Source organism: Theropithecus gelada, chromosome 2 (assembly GCF_003255815.1).
Source record: "Theropithecus gelada isolate Dixy chromosome 2, Tgel_1.0, whole genome shotgun sequence".
Taxonomy (NCBI): domain Eukaryota; kingdom Metazoa; phylum Chordata; class Mammalia; order Primates; family Cercopithecidae; genus Theropithecus; species Theropithecus gelada.
This window is the reverse complement of record NC_037669.1, coordinates 41,766,970-41,792,542: the sequence shown is the minus strand read 5'-3', so window position 1 is coordinate 41,792,542 and position 25,573 is coordinate 41,766,970. Positions and strand designations below refer to the sequence as shown.

The 25,573-nt window shown below is 38.6% G+C and overlaps 1 protein-coding gene across 2 annotated transcripts in view; it reads right to left on the bottom strand.

Annotated features, from left to right (window-relative positions):
* Positions 1-1,567: 1,567 nt before the first annotated feature.
* SLC15A2 (solute carrier family 15 member 2) overlaps positions 1,568-25,573 on the bottom strand; it is a 52,876-nt gene continuing 28,870 nt past the window's right edge. For both annotated transcript variants that reach the window (XM_025376944.1, XM_025376945.1), the window contains 14 exons: positions 25,123-25,209; positions 24,855-24,944; positions 24,718-24,762; positions 23,243-23,275; positions 22,595-22,683; positions 19,821-19,902; positions 19,104-19,238; positions 18,510-18,674; positions 18,306-18,352; positions 16,724-16,834; positions 14,685-14,781; positions 4,960-5,106; positions 3,924-4,028; positions 1,568-3,580 (listed from right to left, as the gene is read on the bottom strand). In XM_025376944.1, the coding sequence (XP_025232729.1) occupies positions 3,404-3,580; positions 3,924-4,028; positions 4,960-5,106; positions 14,685-14,781; positions 16,724-16,834; positions 18,306-18,352; positions 18,510-18,674; positions 19,104-19,238; positions 19,821-19,902; positions 22,595-22,683; positions 23,243-23,275; positions 24,718-24,762; positions 24,855-24,944; positions 25,123-25,209 (1,410 nt within the window). In that variant the 3' untranslated portion in view covers positions 1,568-3,403. The remainder of the gene's footprint in view (positions 3,581-3,923; positions 4,029-4,959; positions 5,107-14,684; positions 14,782-16,723; positions 16,835-18,305; positions 18,353-18,509; positions 18,675-19,103; positions 19,239-19,820; positions 19,903-22,594; positions 22,684-23,242; positions 23,276-24,717; positions 24,763-24,854; positions 24,945-25,122; positions 25,210-25,573) is intronic.

The window sequence follows — 25,573 nt, the reverse complement described above, 5'->3', positions numbered from 1 at the left end:
CCTTGTACCAGTCATGACCACCTATTGCCTGAACTATTGCAAAAGCCTCCTAACTGAACTCCCTACTTCTTTTCCTTCCTGCCTATAGATAATTTCCCCCTCAGCAGCCAAAGTGATCTTAAATGATCACATTATGTCACTCTCATGTTCTAAGCTTCCAATGGTTTCACATGTCACTTAGAATAACATCGAAATGTCTTACAATGGTGAGTCATATATGTCCATATATAGTCATAGAGTCTTTAATATGCAAATGTTAAGAAAAACTGCATATTGGAGTTTCAGTCAATGACAGACTAAATATGCGATGGTGGTCCCATTAGATTATAATGCTGCATTTATACCTCTTTTCCAATTTGTGTGTCCACATTTTTTCAAAAGAATTATTATGTCATTCACTTTTTTAAAAATTGATACATAATAGATATAGACATTTTCAGAATACATATAATTTGATACATCTATATAATGTGTAAAGTTTTTGTACCTTTTCTATGTTTAGATATGTTTAAATATACAAATACCATTGTGTTACAATTGCCTACAGCATTCAGCACAGTAACATGCTGTGCAGGTTTTTAGCCTAGAAGAAACAGTCTACACCACATAGTTTAGATGTGTAGTAGGCTATACCATAGGTTTGTGTAAGTACACTCTATGATGTTTGCATAATGACAAAATTGCCTAACAATGCATTCCTCAAATGTATCCCTGTCATTAAGTGATAAGTGCTAGAATATAAGCTTACATTATGACGTAGTTTCCAAAAACAACTCATGTTACCTTACACTGCATTAACAGAAGTGCATTGTTTGAAGAAAGGCAGGTGCTAGTTCTTCCAGTCAGACTACTTTGGAATGTTATATTTGACTCCAGGTATTTCATATTAAGATATCTTAATATTAATTGCTGTATTTCAGATAAAGAATGTTTTTCAGAAGAGAGAAAGTAGGATGGTAAAAGGACAAATTATGCCTGGTGAGGAACCATTACAGGAACCGAGAATCTTTAACTTGAATACTTGATGATTAGGGAAGAGCCATGGAAGTTCCCCCCAAATAGCTAAACGTCTGCCACATGAAAAAGGGGGTAATACTTATTCTTTTTTTTTTTTTTTTGAGATGAAGTCTCGCTCTTGTCCCCCAGGCTAGAGTGTAATGACGCGATCTCAGCTCACTGCAACCTCCGCCTCCCGGGTTCAAGTGATTCTTCTGCCTCAGCCTCCCAAGTAGCTGGGATTACAGGCACCTGCCATCACATCAGGCTAATTTTTGTATTCTTAGTAGAGACGGGGTTTCACTATGTTGGTCAGGCTGGTCTCAAACTCCTGATCTCAGGTGATCTACCTGTCTCAGCCTCTCAAAGTGCTGGGATTACAGGCGTGAGCCACCGTGCCCGGCCGGGTGTTATACTTTTTCTTATTAGCTACAGGGGAGGAAAAAACAATGGTAGGAGGTTTCAGAGAGGAAGCTCAGCACTTACAAGGAAGAACTGCTCGACAGTTTTTTCCAAACCAGTGTTCTGCAGAATACTGTAACATGTTAATTTAAACAAGGTATCTTATGTCTTTACTGCAGGATATCTCAGAGTCTTTAATATGCAAATGTTAAGAAAAGGATACAGTATGCCACATTTCCCAAACTTATTTGTCCATAGACACTTCTATTTACAGAACTGTGTTAATGTCTCTTGAAACAATGGTCATAGAACAGTTTGGGTTAAAGCTATTTAAAAATGAACAGGCTGTCTTCTAAAGGAGTAGGGTCAGGTTCACATCAATATATCTGGAAAAACTGGTTGGTCTTGCTGCCACTCTTGTACTTCTGAAATGCTTGTCATTAAAACTGAAGTATATAAAGCTTGGGCACTTAGAGCAATTTCTCTTACCTGTTAACAGTAACATTATCTGTTAATATTAACAGGTACCTGTTAACATTAACATTGTTACCTGTTAACATTAACAGTATGAGACCCAACACTGTTCTACATGAGAATAATGTTTTAAAACCAATGGAAATGAGGCTTTCTAGAACAGTGATTCTGAACTTTTTTCCTAGTAACACACTGTACAGTCATGACATTTCCGTGTCTGTCCTCTGGTTCATTCATTGTGTGTGAGGTAATGTTTCTCAATTTTTTTCATGACCACACACATACACAAACAAAACCCTCATGCTCTACCACCCCTACTCCCACAAATTTTGATAGGAACCTCATATAGGACCATGCTCCTCTATTGACTATTTCCATTTTAGGAGCTCAAACCTAGGCATTAATGTAACTCTTTTAGAATAAAAAGAAAATTTCTAGGCTTCAAGGAAGAAATGGTATTTAAAACATGGGAAAAGTAAATCAGGAAAGCAACATCAAAAAGGAACTACTACTTTGCTATTTTTGAGGCTAAATGGAAACCTTAATAAAGGAAGTTGGACTTATAGAAACATTGTTGTTATTGAATATTTGCAGCAATAAGCAAGACAAGGTGTAATAATAAGAAAAAACTGGGTCAGCAAGGTTGATAAGACAAAGTTGCAGATTATAATTATTGTTTATACAACTGTTCACTGAAGGGCACAGTTCAGTGCCATAGAGGCTAAGAAGAATGTACTCTGTAAAAGAATGACTGGCTCTTCAGGATTTCTATAACTTACACCTGTTCCTGTTCTCCAGAACCATGTTTACTAATGTTTACTATCTCTAATCTGGTTTCCATGATCTATCCATACTGAGAAAGGAGTGTTTGGATAAGCAAATAAAATACTGTCATAATCAGAAAGATATAACTTCTCCTGTGTTTTAGTAAAATGACATTCTGCTTCCTACGATTTGTATTGACAAATTTACTAAAGTCTTATCAAACGTAGATAGCTGACAAACCAGGCCCTGGCTGGACCAGATCACATCATACATACCAATTCTTGAGGCCCCTGTGAATAGCATAATTACATTGCTTACAAAAAAAACAAAAAACAAAAAACAAAGACTAGAAATACCATTCCTTTGTTATTCTGCAATTTTACCTCTAAATCAGTACCTCAAAAATTAGGGCCATCAGTCCTAAATGCCAGTTACCTATAAAGGAATTTCCATAACTTTGCATACCCACAGAGAATGATCTCCATTATACATGTGTATTTTCATGGCCATTTGGAGACGCCAGGCCAGCTCCAGCAACACTGCATAAGTTTTAATGAGTTCATTGATAGACAGGCAGACATAGAATCTCAGGGGCCTTGTTTAAAGATGTACTGGAAAACCAGTCCTGGAACTTCTGTCATTGCAGAAAGGTGGAGGAGATCAGCTCTGATATGCTGCTATCTCTCTTGTCTAATCCAGTAGAAGAAAAAAAAAATGCTTGAAGACAGGGCCAGGAATTGGGGTCAGGACAGAATCCAGGGAGTCATCAGAGTTTTGTCTTCTTGGTCTCTAGGTTGATCATGTTCCCTTGGATGTGAGGAATCTGCTTATCTCCTGGACCCTGCATATCCTCTGTCTTTACAGGAACATAGTAGTAGCCCATGATGGAGAAGATCAGGCAGATCACCAGCAGGAGGCAGGAAAACAAAATAAATTCGGCCCACTGCAGGGGGAAATAAATATGAGAAGAATATGGAGAAACCTGAAACTAAAGAGATCTTTACAGGATGAGGACTGGGGAGCAGACTGACCTGGGATCACCAGTTCAACCAGACTTTTGCTGGACAAAGACTGGGTTCACTGGCCTCTCCTCACATAGGTATATTGTAGTCATTATTGCCACTTACATATGTCTGTTTTCCTGGTAAAGTCTGTGTATCTAACCCATTTCATATCACAGCACTGAGTGGGGAATACAGGAAACAGAGAGATAGGTGGAAAGGGAGAAGAGAAAGCTGGAGGAAAACCTTGAGTAGAAATGAATCCTGCTTCCCTCAGATCCATACCTGTACCAGGCCACTGAACTGTGCCACAACAAGCACGATGATATTCCCAACTGCAATTGTCAATAGCCAAGCTGCCTGGAGTACAGATTTCATGCTAGAGGGAGCCTGGAGATGACACAAATTTGAAAGTAAACAAATTCCCTTCACTGCCCTCATGCCCCATGCATCCAGGAAACTTCTCCCACAAAAACTTTCAAGTTAGAACTTCCCTCATTAAGTTCAGCTATCACATTGATTCAGAGGGTGATAATAATGCAAACAATAAGATGAAACTCCTAATTGAATATTTTTAAATTCATTATGTCATTTAATCTTCATTACTACCCTAAGAGATAAGTTCTATTAGTATTCTTACACATTTAAAAACTAGCATTACAGACTGGGCACAGTAGCTCATGCCTGTAATCCTAGCACTTTGGGAAGCCAAGGTGGGCAGATCATCCAAGGTCAGGAGTTATAGACCAGCCTGGCCAACATGGGGAAACCCTGACTCTACTAAAAATACAAAAATTATCCAGGCATGGTGGTGCGCGCCTATAATTCCAGCTACTCAGGAGGCCGAGGCGAGAGAATTGCCTGAACCGTGGAGGCAGATGGAGTCTCTCTCTGTCGCTTAGGCTGGAGTGCAGTGAGCTGAGATCGCACCACTGCATTCCAGCCTGGGTGACAGAGCGAGACTCCATCTCAGAAAAAAATAAAAATAAAAATAAAAAGCATTACAGAGAAGAGATAGTAATTTACTTGCTCAAGGTTACACAATAGGTCATGCAGTCAAAATTCGAACACGGGGAGTCTGACTCTGCAGCTCTTCATTTTAATCTTTAATCTCTTTCCTAGAACCCCAAAATCATAGACTCCCATGCTGCACTGTCATGATCTAGGGAGTCAAGATGTTCAGGTCATATATGTTCAGGGTCATAAATAAGGTACCCAAGGCCAAAAGAGATAACATACCTATTTAAGTCAGTGCTAGAATTAAAATTCACCATCCTTCAATCAATGTCTCAATTTCTACCTTCTATTTGCAAAAACTTACCTGAGAATAAGAAAACTCAAGACCTGTGACAGAGAACATGACCTCCCCAGCTGTAACCAGGGCATATTGTGGTAGCTGCCATGCAATGGACATTTTGTTGGCTGGAATGTCTTCAGTCTTCCAGGCCTGAAGACCCTGATTGGTGTTCTTAGTGAGAGAAAGAGAAAATGGACTTGTAAGTAGTCTCAAGTAAATATTCCTAACCACAGCATTCTACAATCTTATATCCATCCTTTGTGTATTTTCATTATTCTGCCACTTTCAGGAAATTGAGCATTTTTACACAATTCCAGCTTTTCAAAACTTCTTTTGGTAATATTATACTCACTTGCCTAGATTCAATCGGATATCATTATTGACAGAGACTTTAAATGAGAGAATATTTTGATATTGCAGTTTGGATTTCCACCGTTTTGCCCTATCAGGCATTTTGATCCTGGACAACACTTTAAACCTAAAATGGCATCTGAATTATACAAACAAAGTAAGTTTTCAGAAAGCATTTTCTTGAGAAAAGCTTAATTTCTTATTCCACTTTCTATGTAAGTACAATTAAAGTGCTTTTAACATTTGATATTTTGATTTTTAATTTACTGAAATTACTTTTATTAGGATGAATTACTCTCTTGATAACACATTGAAGTTTTACTGGTCAATTTTTAAAAATCCATATCAAATGCCACCTACTATTTTGATTTATCTTCACTGGCTTTTTTCTTTTTTGAGACAGGATCTTGCTCTGTCACCCAGGTTGAAGTGCAGCAGCACAATCACAGCTCACTGCAGCCTCAAACTCCTGGGCTCAAGCAATCCTTCTGCCTCAGTCTCCCAAGTAGCTGGGACTACAGGTATGTGCCACCATACCTAGCTAACTTAAAAAGTTGAATTTTTTTTTGTAGAGATGGAGTGTCATTATGTTGACCAAGCTAGTCTCGAGCTCCTGGCTTCAAGCAACCCGCCTTCTTTGGCCTCCCAAAGTGCTGGGGTTAAAGGCATGAGCCACAGTGCCTGGCCCAAGCCATTATTTTTTAACTCAAAATTTACACATTCAAATTTTGTCAAAAAGATGTATTTTTTCTCAATTTCAGAGCCTGCTAGCCTACCAACCAAAAAAAGTCCAGGACCAGACGGATTCACAGTTGAATTCTACCAGAGGTACAAGGAGGAGCTGGTACCATTCCTTCTGAAATGACTCCAATCAATAGAAAAAGAGGGAATCCTCCCTAACTCATTTTATGAGGTCAACATCATCCTGATACCAAAGCCTGGCAGAGACTCAACAAAAAAAGAGAATTTTAGACCAATATCCCTGATGAACATCGATGCAAAAATCCTCAGTAAAATACAGGCAAACCGAATCCAGCAGTACATCAAAAAGCTTATCCACCATGATCAAGTGGGCTTCATCCCTGAGGTGCAAGGCTGGTTCAACATATGCATATCAATAAACGTAATCCAGCATATAGACAGAACCAAAGACAAAAACCACATGATTATCTCAATAGATGTAGAAAAGGCTTTTGACAAAATTCAACAGCCCTTCATGCTAAAAATTCTCAATAAATTCTGTATTGATGGAACGTATCTCAAAATACTAAGAGCTATTTATGACAAACCCACAGCCAATATCATACTGAATGGGCAAAAACTGGAAGCATTCCCCTTAAAAGCTGGCACAAGACAGGGATGCTTTCTCTCACCACTCCTATTCAACATAGTGTTGGAAGTTCTGGCCAGGGCAATCAGGCCTGAAATAAATAAATAAAGGGTATTCAATTAGGAAAAGAAGAAGTCAGATTGTCCCTGTTTGTAGATGACATGATTGTATATTTAGAAAACCCCATCATCTCAGTCCAAAATCTCCTCTAGCCGATAAGCAACTTCAGCAAAGTCTCAGGATACAAAATCAATGTGCAAAACTCACAGGCATTCTTACACACCAATAATAGACAAACAGAGAGCCAAATCATGAATGAACTCCCATTCACAATTGCTTCAAAGAGAATAAAATCCCTAGGAATCCAACTTACAAGGGGTGTGAAGGACCTCTTCAAGGAGAACTACAAACCACTGCTCAGTGAAATAAAAGAGGATGCAAACAAATGAAAGAACATTCCATGCTCATGGATAGGAAGAATCAATATCGTGAAAATGGCCATACTGCCCAAGGTAATTTATAGATTCAATGCCATCCCCATTAAGCTACCAATGACTTTCTTCACAGAATTGGAAAAACTACTTTAAAGTTCATATGGAACCAAAAAAGAGCCTGCATTGCCAAGACAATCCTAAGTCAAAAGAACAAAGCTGGAGGTATCACGCTAACTGACTTCAAACTATATTACAAAGCTACAGTAACCAAAACAGCATGATACTGGTACCAAAACAGTGATATAGACCAATGGAAAAGAACAGAGCCCTCAGTAATAACACCACACATCTACAACCATCTGATCTTTGACAAATCTGACAAAAACAAGCAATAGGGAAAGGATTCCCTATTTAATACATGGTGCTGGGAAAACTGGCTAGCCATAAGTAGAAAGCTGAAACTGGATCCCTTCCTTACTCCTTATACAAAAATTAATTCAAGATGGATGAGAGACTAAAATGTTAGACCTAAAACCATAAAAACCCTAGAAGAAAACCTAGGCAATACCATTCAGGACATAGGTGTGGGCAAGGGCTTCATGTCTAAAACACCAAAAGCAATAGGGCTTCATGTCTAAAACGCCAAAAGCAATGGCAAAAAAAGCCAAAATTGACAAATGGGATCTAATTAAACTAAAGAGCTTCTGCACAGCAAAAGAAACTACCATCAGAGTGAACAGGCAACCTAAGAATGGGAGAATATTTTTGCAATCTACTCATCTGACAAAGGGCTAATATCCAGAACCTACAAAGAACTCAAACAAATTTACAAGAAAAAAGCAAACAACCCCATCAAACAGTGGGCAAAGGATATGAACAGACACTTCTCAAAAGAAGACATTTCTGCAGCCAATAGACACAGGAAAAAATGCTCATCATCACTAGCCATCAGAGAAATGCAAATCAAAACCACAATGAGATACTATCTCACACCAGTTAGAATGGCAATCATTAAAAAGTCAGGAAACAATAGGTGCTGGGGAGGATGTGGAGAAATAGGAACACTTTTACACTGTCGGTGGGACTGTAAACTAGTTCAACCATTGTGGAAGACAGTGTGGTGATTCCTCAAGGATCTAGAACTAGAAATACCATTTGACCCAGCCATCCCATTACTGGGTATATACCCAAAGGATTGTAAATCATGCTGCTATAAAGACACATGCACATGTATGTTTACTGCAACACTATTCACAATAGCAAAGACTTGGAACCAACCCAAATGTCCATCAATGACAGACTGGATTAAGAAAATGTGGCACATATACACCATGGAATACTATGCAGCTATAAAAAGGATGAGTTCATGTCTTTTGTAGGGACATGGATGCAGCTGGAAACCATCATTCTCAGCCAACTATTGTAAGAACAGAAAACCAAACACCGCATGTTCTCACTCATAGATGGGAATTGAACAACGAGATCACTTGGACACAGGAAGGGGAACATCACACACCAGGGCCTGTTGTGAGGTGGGGGAAGAGGGGAGGGATAGCATTGGGAGATATACCTAATGTAAATGACTAGTTAATGGGTGCAGCACACCAACACAGCACATGTATACATATGTAACAAACCTGCACGTTGTGCACATGTACCCTAGAACATAAAGTATAATAATAAAAAAAAAGAAGTATTTTTTCTGTAAAATTTTGGTTCAAAAGAGATTTTTTTCAGGGTGAAGTTTTTGTTAATATTACCAAATATATGTGATTCCACAATCAACTTTTGTTTCTTTGGTGTAAAAGTACTTTAACTATATTTATGTTTTTAGCTATGGTTGGTTTTATGTAGATTATATCTACTAATATCTTTTATTACAAATGAAATAACATTTTGAAAATTATATGTATATTTATTGAAGGGGCTCGAAAAGAAAACAGAAGAAAAAATTATATATATGTATTAGTCCTTTTTCACACTGCTGTAAAGTACTGCCCAATACTGGGTAATTTATAAAGGAAAGAGGTTTAATTGACGCACAATTCCACATGACTGGGGAGGCCTCAGGAAACCTACAATCATGGCAGAAGGTGAAGGGGAAGCAAGCTTGGACCTTCTCATATGGTGGCAGGAGAGAGAAGAGTGAGGAGCAAAGGGGGAAGAGCTCCTTATAAAACCATCATATCTCATAAGAAGTCGCTCACTATCATAAGAACAGGATTGGGGAAAGTGCCTCCAAGATCCAGTCACCTCCCACCAAGTCTCTCCCTAGACATGTGGGGATTATGGGGATTATAATTCAAGATGAGATTTGGGTGGGGACACAAAGCCTAACCATATGAATATATTTCTTGAAGTAAAACTGTTATCAGGAATTAGGTGTAATATCCAGATACATGAGACAAAACAGCATAGTTAAAATATCATGGTCAAAAGTCTTTCAGATGAAAAGTCTTTGACATCTAAATGCCCTTAATCCTCTGAATCAAATGGTCATTGGGTCTAAAATAGTAAGATAAGGGAATCTTCTTTTCCTTTAGTTGACAGTGTAAATAATACCTAGGCATCTGTTTGTGTTTTCTCAGCATAAGAAGAGACTATGGCCAGAGCTTCTAAATCAAAGTCAGATACTTACATGCTAATAGGCAGGTAATTAAGTAAATGAAAGAGGCTGCAAGGAAATGATGAGGCCTATCATGAACTGGACAGCACAGGTTCCATCTAAAGGGCACAGCCACTACAGCACCAGACAGTTGACACAGTAATAGCTGTTAGGAAATCTTCTGATTTTTTTATTCCCAAGAAATGTTAGTAATACAACTTCTTAGGTGTAATCTCTTGAATTTATTGGCAATTAATTCTTTTGTTATTTTTGTCAATACTGTGCAGGCCAAACAAGACAAGACTATGAAAGAAATTGGGCCTCCAGACCCACAATTTATGGCCTCTACTGTAGATGCTTATTAGATCCTGGTATTCAGAAACAATACATATGGCCTCTATCTTGAGTGGCATATGAGAGACAGAAGAAACAGAAAATGGAATAACACCAGGAACACAAGCATTATGGCTGAATCATGTCCCCCAAAACTCATATGTTGAAGTCCTAAAACCAGGTACCTCAGAATATAAACTTATTGGGAAACAGGTTTGTTATATATGTAATTAGTAACGTTGAAATAAGGTCATTAGGGTGGGTCTAATCCAATGACAGGTATCCTTATTAAAACGGGGGTAAATTTGGACACAGTCGGATACATAGAAAGAACACCATGTGAAGATGAAGGTAGATATTAGGATGATTCTTCTATACACCAAGGAATACCACATATTTCCAGCAAATTGCCAGAAGCCATGGCAGAAGCATGGAACAGATTATTCACAGCCCTCAGAAGGAACCAGTCCTACCAATACCTCCATCTCAGACTTCTAGCCACCATAATTGTGAGACAATGCATTTCTATCCCATAAGCCACTTAGCTTGTAGTGCTTTGTTACAGCAGCCCTAGAAAATTAATAGAATTATAGCCAGGCGCAGTGGTTAATGCCTGTAATCCAAGCACTTGGATTGAGGTTGAGGTAGAAGAATTGCTTGAGTCCAGGAGTTAGAGACCAGCTTGGTCAACATAGTGAGACCTCTTCTCTTTAAAAAAAAAAATTTTTTTTAAATTAATTCATCAGGATAGGACATGTCTGTAGTCCCAGCTACTTGAAAGGCTGAGACAGAAGGAGCACTTGAGCCCAGGACTTTCAGGCTACGGTGAACTATGATTGCAGCACTGCACTGCATCATGGGTAACAGGGCGAGACCCTATTTCTAAAAGAGAAGAAGAAAGAAGGAGGAGGAGAAGAAGGTGGAGGAGGAGGTTAATAGAATTAGGTTGGTTTAATATCTGAAAATCAATTGTTGTGATACACTATATCAGTAAAATAAGGGACAAAAACACATTACCATCTCAATAAATGCAGGAAAAGCATTTATAAAATTCAACTCCTGTTCATGGTGAAACAAACAAACAGAAAACTCTCCAACAAACTAGGAATAGAAAGGAACTTTCTCAGTCTGACAGAGTATCTATGAAAAATCCACAGGTCACACACTTAATGATAAAAGACTGAATGCTCTCCCCCTAAAAGTATTTCTGCTTTCACCACTTCTATTCAATATTGTACTAGAGGTTCCTGCCAGAGCAACTGACAAGGAAAAGAAATAAAAAGCATCCAGATTGAAAATGAAAAAGTAAAGCTATCTCTATTTGCTGATGATATGATCTTTTATGTAGAAGGCCTAAGGGATCCACTAAAAAAACCCATTAGCACTAATAAATAAGTTCAGCAAGATTGCACAATGCAAAATCAATATACAAAAGTCAACTGTATTTCTGTAATTTACAATGAAAAATTTGAAAATGAAATTAAGAAAAGGATTCCATTAACCACAGCTTCAAAACGAATAAAGTAAGTAGGAATAAATTTAACAAAATAAATGTAAAATGTATACTCTGAAAATAACTTGTTCTGTGCATAGCGGTTCATGCCTATAATCTCAGCTACTCAGGAGAATGAGGAGAGAGGATCACTTGAGGCCAGAACTTAGAGACCAGCCTGGGCAACATAGCAAGACCCTGTCTCTAAAAAGGAACCTTAGTCTGGGCATGACGGCTCACACCTGTAATCCTAGCACTTTGGAAAGCCAAGGCAGGAGGATTGCTTGAGGCCAGGAGTTTGAGATCAGCATGGTCAACATAGCAAGACCCCAATCTCTACAAAAAAATAAAAAATTAACCAGGAGCAGTGGTACATGCCTGTAGTCCTAGCTACTCAGGAGGCTGAGGCAGGAGTGTCATTTGAGCCCAGGAGTTCAAGGCTACAGTGAGCTATGATGGTGCCACTGTGCTCCAGCCTGGGCCACAGAATGAGACCTCATGTCTAAATAAAATAAACTACAAAAAATTGTTGAAAAAAATTAAAGAAGACCTAAGTAAATAGAAAGACATCTCATGTTCACTGACCAGAAGACTTAATATTGTTAATATGGCAATACTATTCCCTAAAATGATCTTCAGACTCAGTGAAATCCCTATCAAAATCCCAGCTGGCTTCTGATCTTACGATGATCCTAAAATTCATATGAAAATTCATGGGACCCACAATGGGCAGACCAATCTTAAAAAAGAAGAAGGCTGGAGACTCATACTCTTTGAATTCAAATCTTACTATAAAGCAACAGTAATTAAAACAGTATGGTACTGCACAAGGATAAACATACAGATCAATGGAATGGAATTGAGAGTCCAGAAAAATGGCCTAACATTTATGATCAATTGAATTTTGACACAAATGTCAAGACCATTTAATATGGGAAGAATAGTCTTTTCCAGAAATTGCCCTGGGACAACTAGATATACACATACAAAAGAATGAGACTGGACCCCCTACCTTATACCATATGCAAAATTTATCTCAAAATGAATTAACTATAAAACTCTTAGAAGAAAACATAGGCACAGATTCTTTGGATTAGGTATGGCATCAAACACACAATCAACCGAAGAAAAAATAAATTGAACTTCATCATAATTAAAAATTTTTCTACTTCAACAGATACCATCAAGAAAGTTAAAAGACAACCTATTGAATGTGAGATTTTGCAAATTTTATATGATAACAGATATATCTAAAAATATATAATGAATGCTTACAACTAATAAAAAATACAAATACCCCAATTAGAAATTAGGCAGAGGATCTGAAGGGATACTTCTTCAAAGAAAATACACAAATGACTGATAAAGACAAGAAAAAATGCTCCAAATCTTTAGCCATCAGGGGAATGGCAATGAAAACCACAATAAGATGCCATTTCACATCCACACTAGAGTGGCTATAATAAAAAGACAGAAAACAAGTGTTGGTGAAGATGTAGAAAAACTGCAACTCATACACGTGATTGGTGGAAATGTAAACAGTGCAGTCACTTTGGAAAAGTCCACAAATGGTTAAACATAGAGTCACCATGTGAGCCAGCAATTCCACTGCTAGTTACCTATCCAAAAGAAATGAAAACATATGTCCACATAAAAACTTGTACATGAATGTTCATAACAGCATTATTCCCAAGAGTCAAAAGGTAAAAACAATTCAAATGTACATCAATTGATAAATAAATAAAATGTATTATATCCATGCAATGGAATATTACCCGTCAATAAAAAGAAATGAAACACTGATACATGCTACAACATGGAAGAGCCTTGAAAAACATGCTAAGTGAAAGAAGCCGGACACAAAATAGCACATATTGTATGATTCCATTTACATGACATATCCAGAATAGAAGAATTTATAGACAAAGTAGACTAGTGGTTTAAGAGGAAATGGGGAATGGCTGCTAATAGGTATGTTATTTTTGAGAGGGGTGACAAAAAGTGTTCCTAAATGGCACAAATCTGTGAATATAGTAAAAGCCATTGAATATATATTATTGGATATATATTCCTTCTATATAATGAATACTTATTAACATATATTGACTATACTAATATATTTAAAATCATTGGATACTTTAAGTGGGTGAATTTTATGGTATATGAATTATATCTCAATAAAACTTATAAAAATGGCACACCAAAGGGATCAAGTTAATTAAATTAATTAATTAGTAAAACAAATAGAACTTTTTAGATCGGGTTCTCATCAAACCTCCAGAAATGTTCTCTCTTTTTCTTATTCACTATCTTTTAGTCTTTAATACAGTGTGAATAGTAATGAAATAACAAAATTAAAGTCAAGATTGACATCAAAATTAAAATCAGAGGTACCCTGCCCTGACTGCTAGGACAACTGTTTTTGACAGACCACAATTAACTGATCCCCAAATTTTGTGTAGAAATTGACATTACTATCAGTTTCAGCATTTCAGACTGTGACATGTTAGCAGATCAAATTTCCAGAGAGTGAGAAGATCTGCATATGAAGCTGGTCAAGAAGACATGAATACTTTTTCATAAATCACTATTGTTTGCTTGGAGACATAATGAGACTGGAGCAGGCCGTGGCATCTCACAGTGATGGCTCAAGATAAATTATGTCTCTCCTTCCCCAAGACCCTTTGCTTGTTGTTGATGTTATCTCTTAACATCCCCTACAGAGACAGTGGGCTTTCTAAAGTCATGTAGAGCCAGGTGCGGTGACTCATGCTTGCAATCCCAGCACTTTGGGAGGCTGAGGCAGCTGGATTACCTGAGGTCAGGAGTTCGAGACCAGCCTGGCCAACATGGCAAAACCCCATCTCTACTAAAAATACAAAAATTAGCTGGGCGTGGTCATGGGTGCCTGTAATCCCAGCTACTTGGGCGGCTGAGGCAGGAGAATCGCTTGAACCCAGGAGGCAGAGGTTGTAGTGAGCCGAGATCATGCCACTGCATGCCAGCCTGGGCGACGAGAGTGAAACTCCGTCTAAAAAAAATAAAAATAAAAATAAATAAAGTCACTGTAGAACCTCTCATCTTACACTAGAAATAAATATATGTGTCTGCTTTGCCACAGAGTCTTCTCTTTTGTTTTCTGCCTAGAGGATCCCAGGAGATATATATGGAGAGAGGGTGAGGAGGTGGCTGTGAGCTACTTACATTAGTAATAACAAACAGATATGCTGCACCAAAGTCTAGTAGACCCAAATTCAGAGAAAAGTTCTTATCTTCTGTTCTACAATGCACTGCAGGGTATCTGGAACAGGATGAATTTAGGTTAGAATAAATATCACGGCTTAGAAAAGCATTCACCAACTTGTCAGCACCCATCAACTCGTCATTTACGTCAGGTATAACTCCCAATGCAATCCCCCCCCCTCCCCCCTCCCCATGATAGGCCCCGGTGTGTGATGTTCCCCTTCCCAAGTCCAAGTGATCTCATTGTTCAGTTCCCACCTATGAGTGAGAACATGCGGTGTTTGGTTTTCTGTTCTTGTGATAGTTTGCTAAGAATGATGGTTTCCAGCTGCATCCATGTCCCTACAAAGGACACAAACTCATCCTTTTTTATGGCTGCATAGTATTCCATGGTGTATATGTGCCACATTTTCTTAATCCAGTCTGTCACTGATGGACATTTGGGTTGATTCCAAGTCTTTGCTATTGTAAATAGTGCCGCAATAAACATACGTGTGCATGTGTCTTTATAGCAGCATGATTTATAATCCTCTGGGTATATCCCCAGTAATGGGATGGCTGGGTCACATGGTACATCTAGTTCTAGATCCTTGAGGAATCGCCATACTGTTTTCCATAATGGTTGAACTAGTTTACAATCCCACCAACAGTGTAAAAGTGTTCGTATTTCTCCACATCCTCTCCAGCACCTGTTGTTTCCTGACTTTTTAATGATTGCCATTCTAACTGGTGTGAGATGGTATCTCATTGTGGTTTTGATTTGCATTTCGTATTTTAAAATTATTTCACAGATTTAATGAGTCTCCTGAGTTTTCTCAGTGCACAATAATCCTATTTAACAATACTTTTTCTTCTTAAAAAATATTTGTTTCTTTTTTCCTTTTGAGGTTATCATGATTATTATCATTATTTTAGAGGTGGAGGTCTTGCTACTTTTGATTTATTTCATGAGCTAGACCAAGCAAAGCAAATTTGAAAACTTTGAAAAATAAAAATTTGGTAATTTTCAAAAAAAAAAAAAAAAAGAAAAGCATTCACATCTCCAGGTGAAAATGATCTCATCTCTCTACTGATGGTGAGGAAAGCAGTGAAGCTACTAATTATCTTTGAAGAGAAATGTTTCTTGGAGTGGGTTATTTTCATGCCAGGCTTCTGTCCCTGATTTGAGCTCTTTATTGCCTGTCAGGTATTTTCTAAAATATTCAACCTAAATAAAGTAGTTACAAATCATATTCTTTTGTGAACTTAAGTACCATGTGAACTTTCCTCATGCAAATCTTATGACCTAGTAGAACAGGCTATAACAGTGAACTTGAGAAGATAAGCTCTAAGTAATGAAGTGCCAATTCAAGGTACCAAAGTACATTCTTCAGTAGAAATGGAAACCAATAATAAACTTTGAGAAACTCACAGAGATGGACTGTGTTAACTATACAGAGATGGGCTGTGTTAACTATATAGTGTGGTCTTCACAGCAATCGTGATCTCAACATATCTGTGCAGAAAAAAAGTGAGACTGAGGGAAGGAAGCAAGAGTTGGAAAAGATCAGGAGTGCTTCTACACTCAAAATTAGCCCACATGCAGGCCAGGCGTGATGGCTCACGCCTGTAATCCCAGCACTTTGGGAGGCTGAGACGGGCAGATCACGAGGTCAGGAGATCGAGACCATCCTGGCTAACACGGTGAAACCCCATCTCTACTAAAAATACAAAAATTAGCCGGACGCGATGGTGGGCGCCTGTAGTTCCAGCTACACGGGAGGCTGAGGCAGGAGAATGGCATGAACCCGGGAGGCGGAGCTTGCAATGAGTGGAGATTGCGCCACTGCATCCCAGCCTAAGCGACAGAGTGAGACTCCGTCTCAAAAAAAAAAACCAAAAAACAAAAACAAAAACAAAATTAGCCCACATGCACCTAAATTCCCCACCTATATACAAAGATAGCACTCAAAAAACAATTATTGACAAAAGTAAAATGTCCACAGGGGCAATGCACTTACTCTCCTCTTTGCACCGTTCTATACGCAGACACACCATAGTCTTCACCAACATTGAGAGAGGTATCTTTACTCAGGGAGATGTTGACACCTTTATGCAAAGTGTTAACAAACCTGAGGGCAGAGATATTATTTACATATCAAACAAACAGGAACACCTGATTAAAGAGGGTAGGGACCTTTTATGTTTGGGGTATAACTATATCCCCAGTGCCTAAGTGCCTAGAATAGTGGCTGGCACATAAAAGGTATATAATGTATATTGTTAACTAGACAAATGAATGATCCCATATGTAAAAAGTAATCCATAGTCTTAGCTGTCCCTAACTTTCTTTTTCTTGTACTTTTATCTCTCACATCCTCACCAGACCTCTAGCTAGATGGACACTATCATGATCATTCATGGCAATCTGAGTTTCCTCACTAATCCAACTTAGGTCTATCTAATTTATTTCCCTTATAATGGTGGAATGTATCAACTGAGACTTTACTAAGAAAAATAAGATAATTATGCGTAAAGAAATGATAGTATTTACATAAAACTCATATCTTAACTTCTTATAAATTAAGCCCAATGTGACTTATGCAAAACTCAGACTTCTAGCCCAGAGTAGGTTGCTATAATTGTTTTGGAGTCTGCAGAAACTTTGGACCCTTCCAGAACCATCTTTCTGTTTTTCTGAACCTGGCACCTAGATTGTCCTCTCAGGATGGGTTTTTGGTACATTTCTGTTTTGATAGCTTTGGATTTGGTCTCTGGCCCCAGGAATAAGAAGGACAGTTCCCTCTAGAGTCCTGAATGTTGATTCCTAGACTTTAGATCATTCTACACTGACCTAGAAAATGCCCCTCTGGAGGTCCATTTGTCTTATTTTGAGCTGTTTACTTTTTTTGAAGCATATTCAAAAGCAAGTTATTATGACTGTCCTACCCTTCAGTGAAATCCAGACTTTTCACTAAAAGTTCTCCTGTAAAATGCTATTCTCAACAGCAACCACTTGACTTTGGTGGCCATAGACCTGTGTATCTGTCCATTTCATGTCTAATACCGGCCACAGAGAACACATGTCCTCTTGGGTACTCCATCTCTGTAACTGTCCCTCACCGTTTGACAACACCCTTCAGCCTTATCTGGATTCAAAACTAAGTCTTTTGACTCCAAATGTGTACTATACCATGATGCCTCTTTAGGCTTATAATAAAAACTATACTTTAAGAGATATATATTCAACTATCAAAAAGGAAGGGAGGATTATTTTCTCACTTCCAAATTTCTCTCTGACGATCACAAAGAGAAAAGTACTCAGTTATTTTCCTGAAAGCAAGATAAACAGATATTCAGCAGAAAGAATTTATGCCCCAGAGTACAGGGGGCATACACAGATAGGGTCATCTTTGAATCCCACATGAGAAAAGAAGCCTATCTGCTTCTCATTGTCCTAGAAAATGCCTTTTGACACCAGTGCCGCTGGCACTCTAGGAGAGGGAATTCCTGTTCAGAACAAGTAGAATGAAGCCCCAAAGATTAGAAGAGATCCAAGATTCAAGAAAACAGAGTGGCTTGGAATCTCTTTGACATTCAAACCTCACGGTTGTCATCCCATTGGTTGTTTTGCTTTCTGTATCCTTTACCTACAACAGAGGAAAGTAAAAATCAGTAACAGCTGATGAAATAAGACCTACTACACTCAGAAAATTTGATCATCAGGCAGATCCTTGGTAAGCGTTGATAAGACAGTCATATTACTTTGAGATGACAACTTAAAACACAGGCAATCCCTCAACTTACCATCATGCTGGAGATACTGTTCCCATCTTCACGAATGACAAGACTGTACCAGTTCTTCTCCTGCACAGAATGCTCAGTGTAGAGAGACAAATTGTGATATTTCAGGTGGAAGTGAAAATTCTGGCTTTTTGTTTTCAGGTGCAGTTTGGAATACTGTGGTGTTTTCTGTAAAATGAAGAACATAAATTGAAGGTCACATACACCTTCTACTCCATATTGGACATTACAATATTGTAGCATCTCAGAGTAGGTGACCTCATCAAACATTTTCAACCTAGTAATTCCTTTCTTTAACCAAGTCATTTTATTTCTTGGAATCTACCCTAAGAAATAATCAGAGGTATGCATAAATATTTATGAATAAGAATGTTCATTATAGGATTATGTATAATAATAAAAACTGAATACCTATGTGGAAATGTCTAAATAAACTATGGTATATCTATAGAATGGCATATTATATGCCCATTAAAATCATGTGCTCAAAGATTATCTAAAGACATGGGAAGATGCTTATGATACAATTAATGTTAAGAAAAAATCAAGATCAATATAGCATACAGAGTTTCTAATTCATTCAGGTACACACCTCACCTGAAAGGATTTGATGGACTCTATCAACAGAGAATCGTTTTCATTTCCTACCACTGTCACTTTCACTTCATCATCTGCCAGATTCAAGACTTGTAGGAAAACCTCCTGGGGACCTGGCTGGGCTGGGGTCATTTCCTTAGAACAAAGAATACATGTCAGAATCACCAACAAATAATCCTTCAGATACAATGACAACACATATCTCAGTTGTTTCTGACAGCCTAGTCCACTAGCCAAGTAGATATAGTTTTCTCCCTTTGAAAAATATTTGGCTTAGAAAACTCTAAAGGCAGTTTGGAGAGGGAAACATCAGTTCAATGTAGCAAGTACCAATGCCAGCTTACAAACTCCATGCTTTTTGAATCAGCTATGGCCTCATCCGTAATAGTGGCTATTCAATCTGCCAAAAGGTTTTTACTTGAGTATCTAGAAAGGCATCACATAAGCCTGTATTCCCTAAGGAGATGGCTATCTTGGATATTAGTGTTTGAGAATTCCCTGAAAATACATTCTAAGTCACTCAGGTGGGAGGTGGGCCTCATTTTGCATTGCTGTTTTACCGCTCTATCTACTTATTTATAACAAATACTTATGATACACCTCTTATAAAAAAGGTACTGTGCTAGGTCCCAGGGAATCATGATCGAACAAGTCAAAAAGAGCAAATAAGAAAGATATGATCCTGCCCTCATGGAGCTTAAGAATTACTGAACTCACATTTATTTTGATCTCTACAGCTGCCGCAACTGCAAATGCCAGGCACGCTAGGATCATACCAACAGCCATTTTCCTAAGTGATCTGTGGTAGAAAGGAGAAACAATTACATTTAAACTTTAGACTCTTAAGAATGAAATCCAAACTCTGTAGCCTATTATTAAAGACTGCATTAGGCTGCTCTTGCATTTCTATAAAGAAATACCTGAGATTGGGTAATTTATAAAGAAAAGAAGTTTAATTGGCTTATGGTTCTGCAGCATTACAGGAAGCAGAGTGTTGGCATCTTCCCAGCTTCTGGTGAAGCCTCAAGGAGCTTTCAATCATGGGAGAAGCCAAAGGTGGAATAGGCATGTCACATGGTGAAAGCAGAAGCAAGCGAGGAGGTGGGAGGTGCCACACACTTTTAAATTACCAGATCTTGTGAGAACTCATTCACTATCATGAGGATAGCACCACGGAATGGTGCTAAACCCTTCATGAGAATTCACTCCCATGATCCAATCATGTCCCACCAGGCCCCACCTTTATCATTGGGAATTACATTTCAACATGAGATTTGGGCAGGGACAAATATCCAAACTATATCATTCCATCTCTAGACCCCTAAAATCTCATGTCCTTCTCACATTGCAAAATACAATTATGCCTTCCCAATTTTCCCCCAAAGTTTTAACTCATTCCAGCACAAACTCAATCAAAAGTCCCAAGTCCAAAGTCTCATTTGAAATAAGGCAAGTCCCTTCCACCTACGAGCCTGTAAAATCAACTTATTTACTCCCCAAATAAAATGGTGGTATAGGCACTGGGTAAACATTTCCATCCCAAAAGGGAGAAAGTGGCCAAAACAAAGGGGCTACAGGCCCCAGGCAAGTCTGAACCCAGCAAGGCAGTTATTAAATCTTAAAGTTCCAGAATAATCTCCTTTGACTCCACGTCCCACATTCAGGGCACACCGGTACAAGGGGTGGGCTCCCAAGGCCTTGGATAGCTCCTCCCCTGTGGCTTTGCAGAGTTCAGCCCCTGTGGCTGCACTCACAGGTTGTTGAGTGTCTGTGGTTTTCCAGGCCCAGGGTGCAAGCTGCCAGTGGGTCTATCATTCTGGGGTCTGGAGGATGGTGGCCCCCTTCTCACAGGTCCACTAGGCGGTGCCCTTGTGGGGACTCTGTAGGGGGTTCCAACCCCACATTTTACCTCCACACTGCCCTAGTAGAGGTGCTCTCTGGGGGCTCCACCCCTGCAGCAGGTTTCTGTGTGAACACCCACACTTTCTCATACAGCCTCTGAAATCTAGGTGAAGGGTGCCAAGCATTCTTCATTCTTGCACTCTGTATGCCTGCAGGCTTAACACCATGTAGAAGCCATCAATGTTTATGGCTTGTACCCTCTGGGGAAATAGGCATGTCACATGATGAAAGCAGGAGCAAATGAAGGGTAGAGAGATACTGCACACTTTTAAATGGTCAGATATCACAAGAACTCACTATCATGAGGACAGCACCAACGGGATAGCCCTAAATCATTCATGAGGAATTCATCCACATGATCCAACCACCTCCCACTAGACACCCCCTCCAACATCCAACATTGGGGATTACATTTCAACATGAGATTTGGGTGGGTACAAATAATCAAACTGTATCAAAGACTTTTCCTGATTTGATCCCAATTACTTTTCTTTTTTAAATCCACGTTTCCATGACCAATTACTTTTCAAGGTATTTTCTAGAACTCCTCTTCATACATTCTTCTTTATTCTTTTTCCTGAGTCACATTGAACTGCTCTTCTCTGTGATATACCACATTTACTCACCTCCATCTTTGCTTATGATGGTTTTTCTATTCACTATGTCGTAATACCAAAAATAATGGCAATACAACAAGGTTTATTGAACAAATACCATATGCCAGGTGCTATACATGATTTACGTCACTTTCCTCTGCAGAAATCTGTTGACCTTGGCAGGGGAAGGACATTTTCTTTTCTACATCTTCTTGGCACTTGATCTTAGGCTCTTCTTAGGACACTTATTTTGCCTGTGTAGTAGTTGCATTTTTTATATGTGTGTGTGTGTGTGTATATATATATATATGCTCTAGCCCCCTTACTAAGTAATAAACTCTTTGAGGGAAATGGTTTTTTCTTGATATATATTTTCATGACACTTGGTCCTAAACTTCCCGACATCTGCTCAATGAGCAGATGAAAAAGGGCCATTTTCATTTGGTAAAGTGGTCATCAAAATGAAATTGCTATTAAATCAAGAATGAAAGAAGGCTTGAAACTTTCTTTTGTGAAACTCTAAAAAAGACTAATCCTTCTATGTAGAAAAAATTTCAGGCAGTAATTGGGAACAATTCAGTTCCCAGTCCCACTAGGTTCCCCATTTGTTTCATAGGGACAACAGGAGATTTAAAGGGATTAGTAGTCATCAAAGGCCTTGAGTTTCTTTGAAGAGACAACATTCAAGAACAAAGAAGAAAGTTGATTTAGGAGCTAAATTTCACATATTTTTGGTTTGGCATGAAACCTAGACCTGCCCCTTCAATATCACACAGTTAAATCCACAGTAATGGCTTTGACTCTCATTAATTAGATCTAATTCCCATTTTTCAGGGTCAATAGGCAGTTAGTCCAACATGGAAAAATAGAAGCAGATAGATGATAAACCAAAACCAATCATCACTAAGAAAAATACTGACATTGAATATTTATCAAACTGGGGAAAGATTGAGTCAATTTAGAGTAATCCATACAGGCACAGTGAACACTTACGAGAAGTTAATTCCACACCTGGAGACCAGACGATAAATGACAAAGTCAAACAATGGGATGAAGATAAGAACCAGAAGGGGATTTAGAACCTGTAACACCATAATAAAAAGGATTAGCTACAAATGTTCTCCTTTCATGAGTGTGAGTACTGCACTCATTTGCTTGTGTACACTCTGTCTCACATCAACACACACTTTTGTCATTGTAAGTACAGAATGATTCCACGTTCCTCAGTCCATTTACACCCAAGACCCTATTTCCCTTGCATAGCATTTTAGCTTTCAAATATCGCAAGGGACAAGTTTCATTCTGAGCCTGTCTTTCTGCCAGCCTTATTGTGAGCTCTTTCCTCTCATGACTTCATTGCTCACAAAACAAGCCTTACAATTTCTTTTATAACATTTTCATTATACTATCTTGACACGGAAAAAAATCCAATGCTTATACTTTACCTGTGGCAAATTAAGTCCTTAACAGGGGATTGAAGGAGAAGTGTGGGGCTTAAAGAGAATGTTTTCATGTCAAAGCTTGGCCCTTATCAGTGTACAAAGAGAAAAGCATCAAATTATGGTTGTTAATCCTAATACTGCAGGTGGAGGCATAGATAAGGAAACAAATAAGTCCCCATGCTATAGAAGAGTCCCATACCTGCATCTGGTCCGGCTGAAGCACAAAAAAACCCTGAAACATTATAACAAATTATATTTAGATGATATCTGAAGACAAGAAAAAAAATTGTTGGCCTAGATCAGTAATTTTGCTAGTTAGCAAGTGAGAAGCATATGAGAGAAAATTCATCAGGTCTTTGGTTCAGGGCCACTATTTTGCTGTTAAGATTATTTGGGGGATGGGAACAGACTTGGGAAAGCTTCTGGCTATGTTTGCCAGGCAGATGGGCCTAAGGGAGAAATTCTTTTCTATGTATTATGCTTTCCTTAACTTGAAAGGAAATAGAGTCAGTGCATTTTTATTGATCTCAGCAACTGTAGTTTTAGGTTGCAATAATATGAAGGACAAGACATCATGGTTAGGGTGAAGACTCTCCCTGACATATAGTGTTTCCGAAGTTGTTCTCCAGAGGGCCAACAAGAAAACCACCATGGTAAATAAGAGACAACCAGAGGAAGGGAAAAGGTAAAATTATATTTTGCAGGCTCCAAATAGACTGACTAATAAGACCCTGGTATCATTCTACTCTGTCCTTTTGAAAACTGAGAAGATAGAAAAATAATATACTAATCTGGGAAAAGAACAATTGGGAGCAGAGGTGGTACCTTATTTGAGTGGGCTAAAGAATGGAGTTTGGAAAAAGAGAAAATAATATGTATAACCTTCTCATTCTTTCCATATCCATATATACAAAATATTCCATTTCCTACAGGTCCTCTGCTGTGATCCTTGTTTTTTTGTTTTGTTTTGTTTTGTTTTGTTTTGTTTGAGACGGAGTCTCACTCTGTTGCCCAGGCTGGAGTGCAGTGGCCGGATCTCAGCTCACTGCAAGCTCCGCCTCCTGGGTTTACGACATTCTCCTGCCTCAGCCTCCCGAGTAGCTGGGACTACAGGCGCCCGCCACCTCGCCCAGCTAGTTTTTTGTATTGTTTTTAGTAGAGACGGGGTTTCACTGTGTTAGCCAGGCTGGTCTCGATCGCCTGACCTCGTGATCCGCCCGTCTCGGCCTCCCAAAGTGCTGGGATTACAGGCCTGAGCCACCGCGCCCGGCCTGTGATCCTTGTTGAAGAGATAGACTAATTGTGTAGTAGCGCCACTCAAACCTGTCCCTGCTGTGCCCTGCGATAGGCTTAGACAGAAGAAAATCACTATCCCAGGTATGTATGACTTCATTTGCTAGCCTCTCAATACTTCCTTCTATACATTGAAACTTTCTCATCTTTATGTTCCTGATTTCTAAAGAGAAGATTCTGGTTTTGATTTCTAAAGAGGAGATTCTGGTTTTTATTTCTAAACTAGCTTTCTTTATCTTTGCCTACACAGTACCTTCAGGCTAAAAGCACTTCTCTGAAAATCTTATTAGTTTTCAGGCAAAACCACAAAGAAATTAATTTTTCCCCAATATGGATGTTGAAGAAAATAATAGACTTCTCTGGAAAATCTCTTCTACTCACCAAATTCCCATTCATCCTGATGGCTTGCAAAGTCCATCGTGAACCCTAGGAAAAACAGATCCTATTATGAGAAATCCCTTTCCTGTGAGAGGGAAGTGGCTGTAAGGAGGGGTAATGTCCAAAAGAACTATTCTTACCTGCTGATCCAAAAGAGCCCAGAACATGGGCAATGGGATATAAAGGAATAGTACCCTGGTCAGTGCCTTCACATCCATAATGAGTTGCTTCTGCAAAAAGGAGGAAGAATAGGCAGAAATGCAAGAAGTTCTGTACATGGCTTTCTTGCTTAAAGTAGAAGTGTCCAAAAAACAGTAGAGAGGAAGTTGAATGCAGTAGGATAGAATCATTCTGAACATTAGGAAAGACTGTATCAAGCCATAAGATGTTTCTGCATTTCCAACTTACTGGATATTTCTCAGCTGCCCAGTCTAGCCAGTGCTGTCGCTTTGGAATGTCTCCAGAACGGTTCTTGAAACGATTGGAAATAGCAAACTAGGGCAGAGCATAGACATCATGGGAGAGACAAACAGAAAAACATCCTCTGCCTTTTCCAACTTATTATACCTTCCTTCAAACACCATACTTTTCGTGACTTACTCCAACTCTTAGACCTAATCAGGCACTGAATTTCAGAATATTTCTGATATAATTTTATAGGCACTGAATTTCAGAATATTTCTGATATAATTTTATCTATCACTTTAAGAAAGAACTTGCCATTCAAAACAAAAAATAACAACAAAAAAGAAAAAAGTTATCTGTCTATACATAATTACATTTCAGAAGACTTTTGCCAATTTAAAAAGATGATTACCTTTTTTAAACTTAATGGTTAAGTAGAGCCATAAGAAGAAGA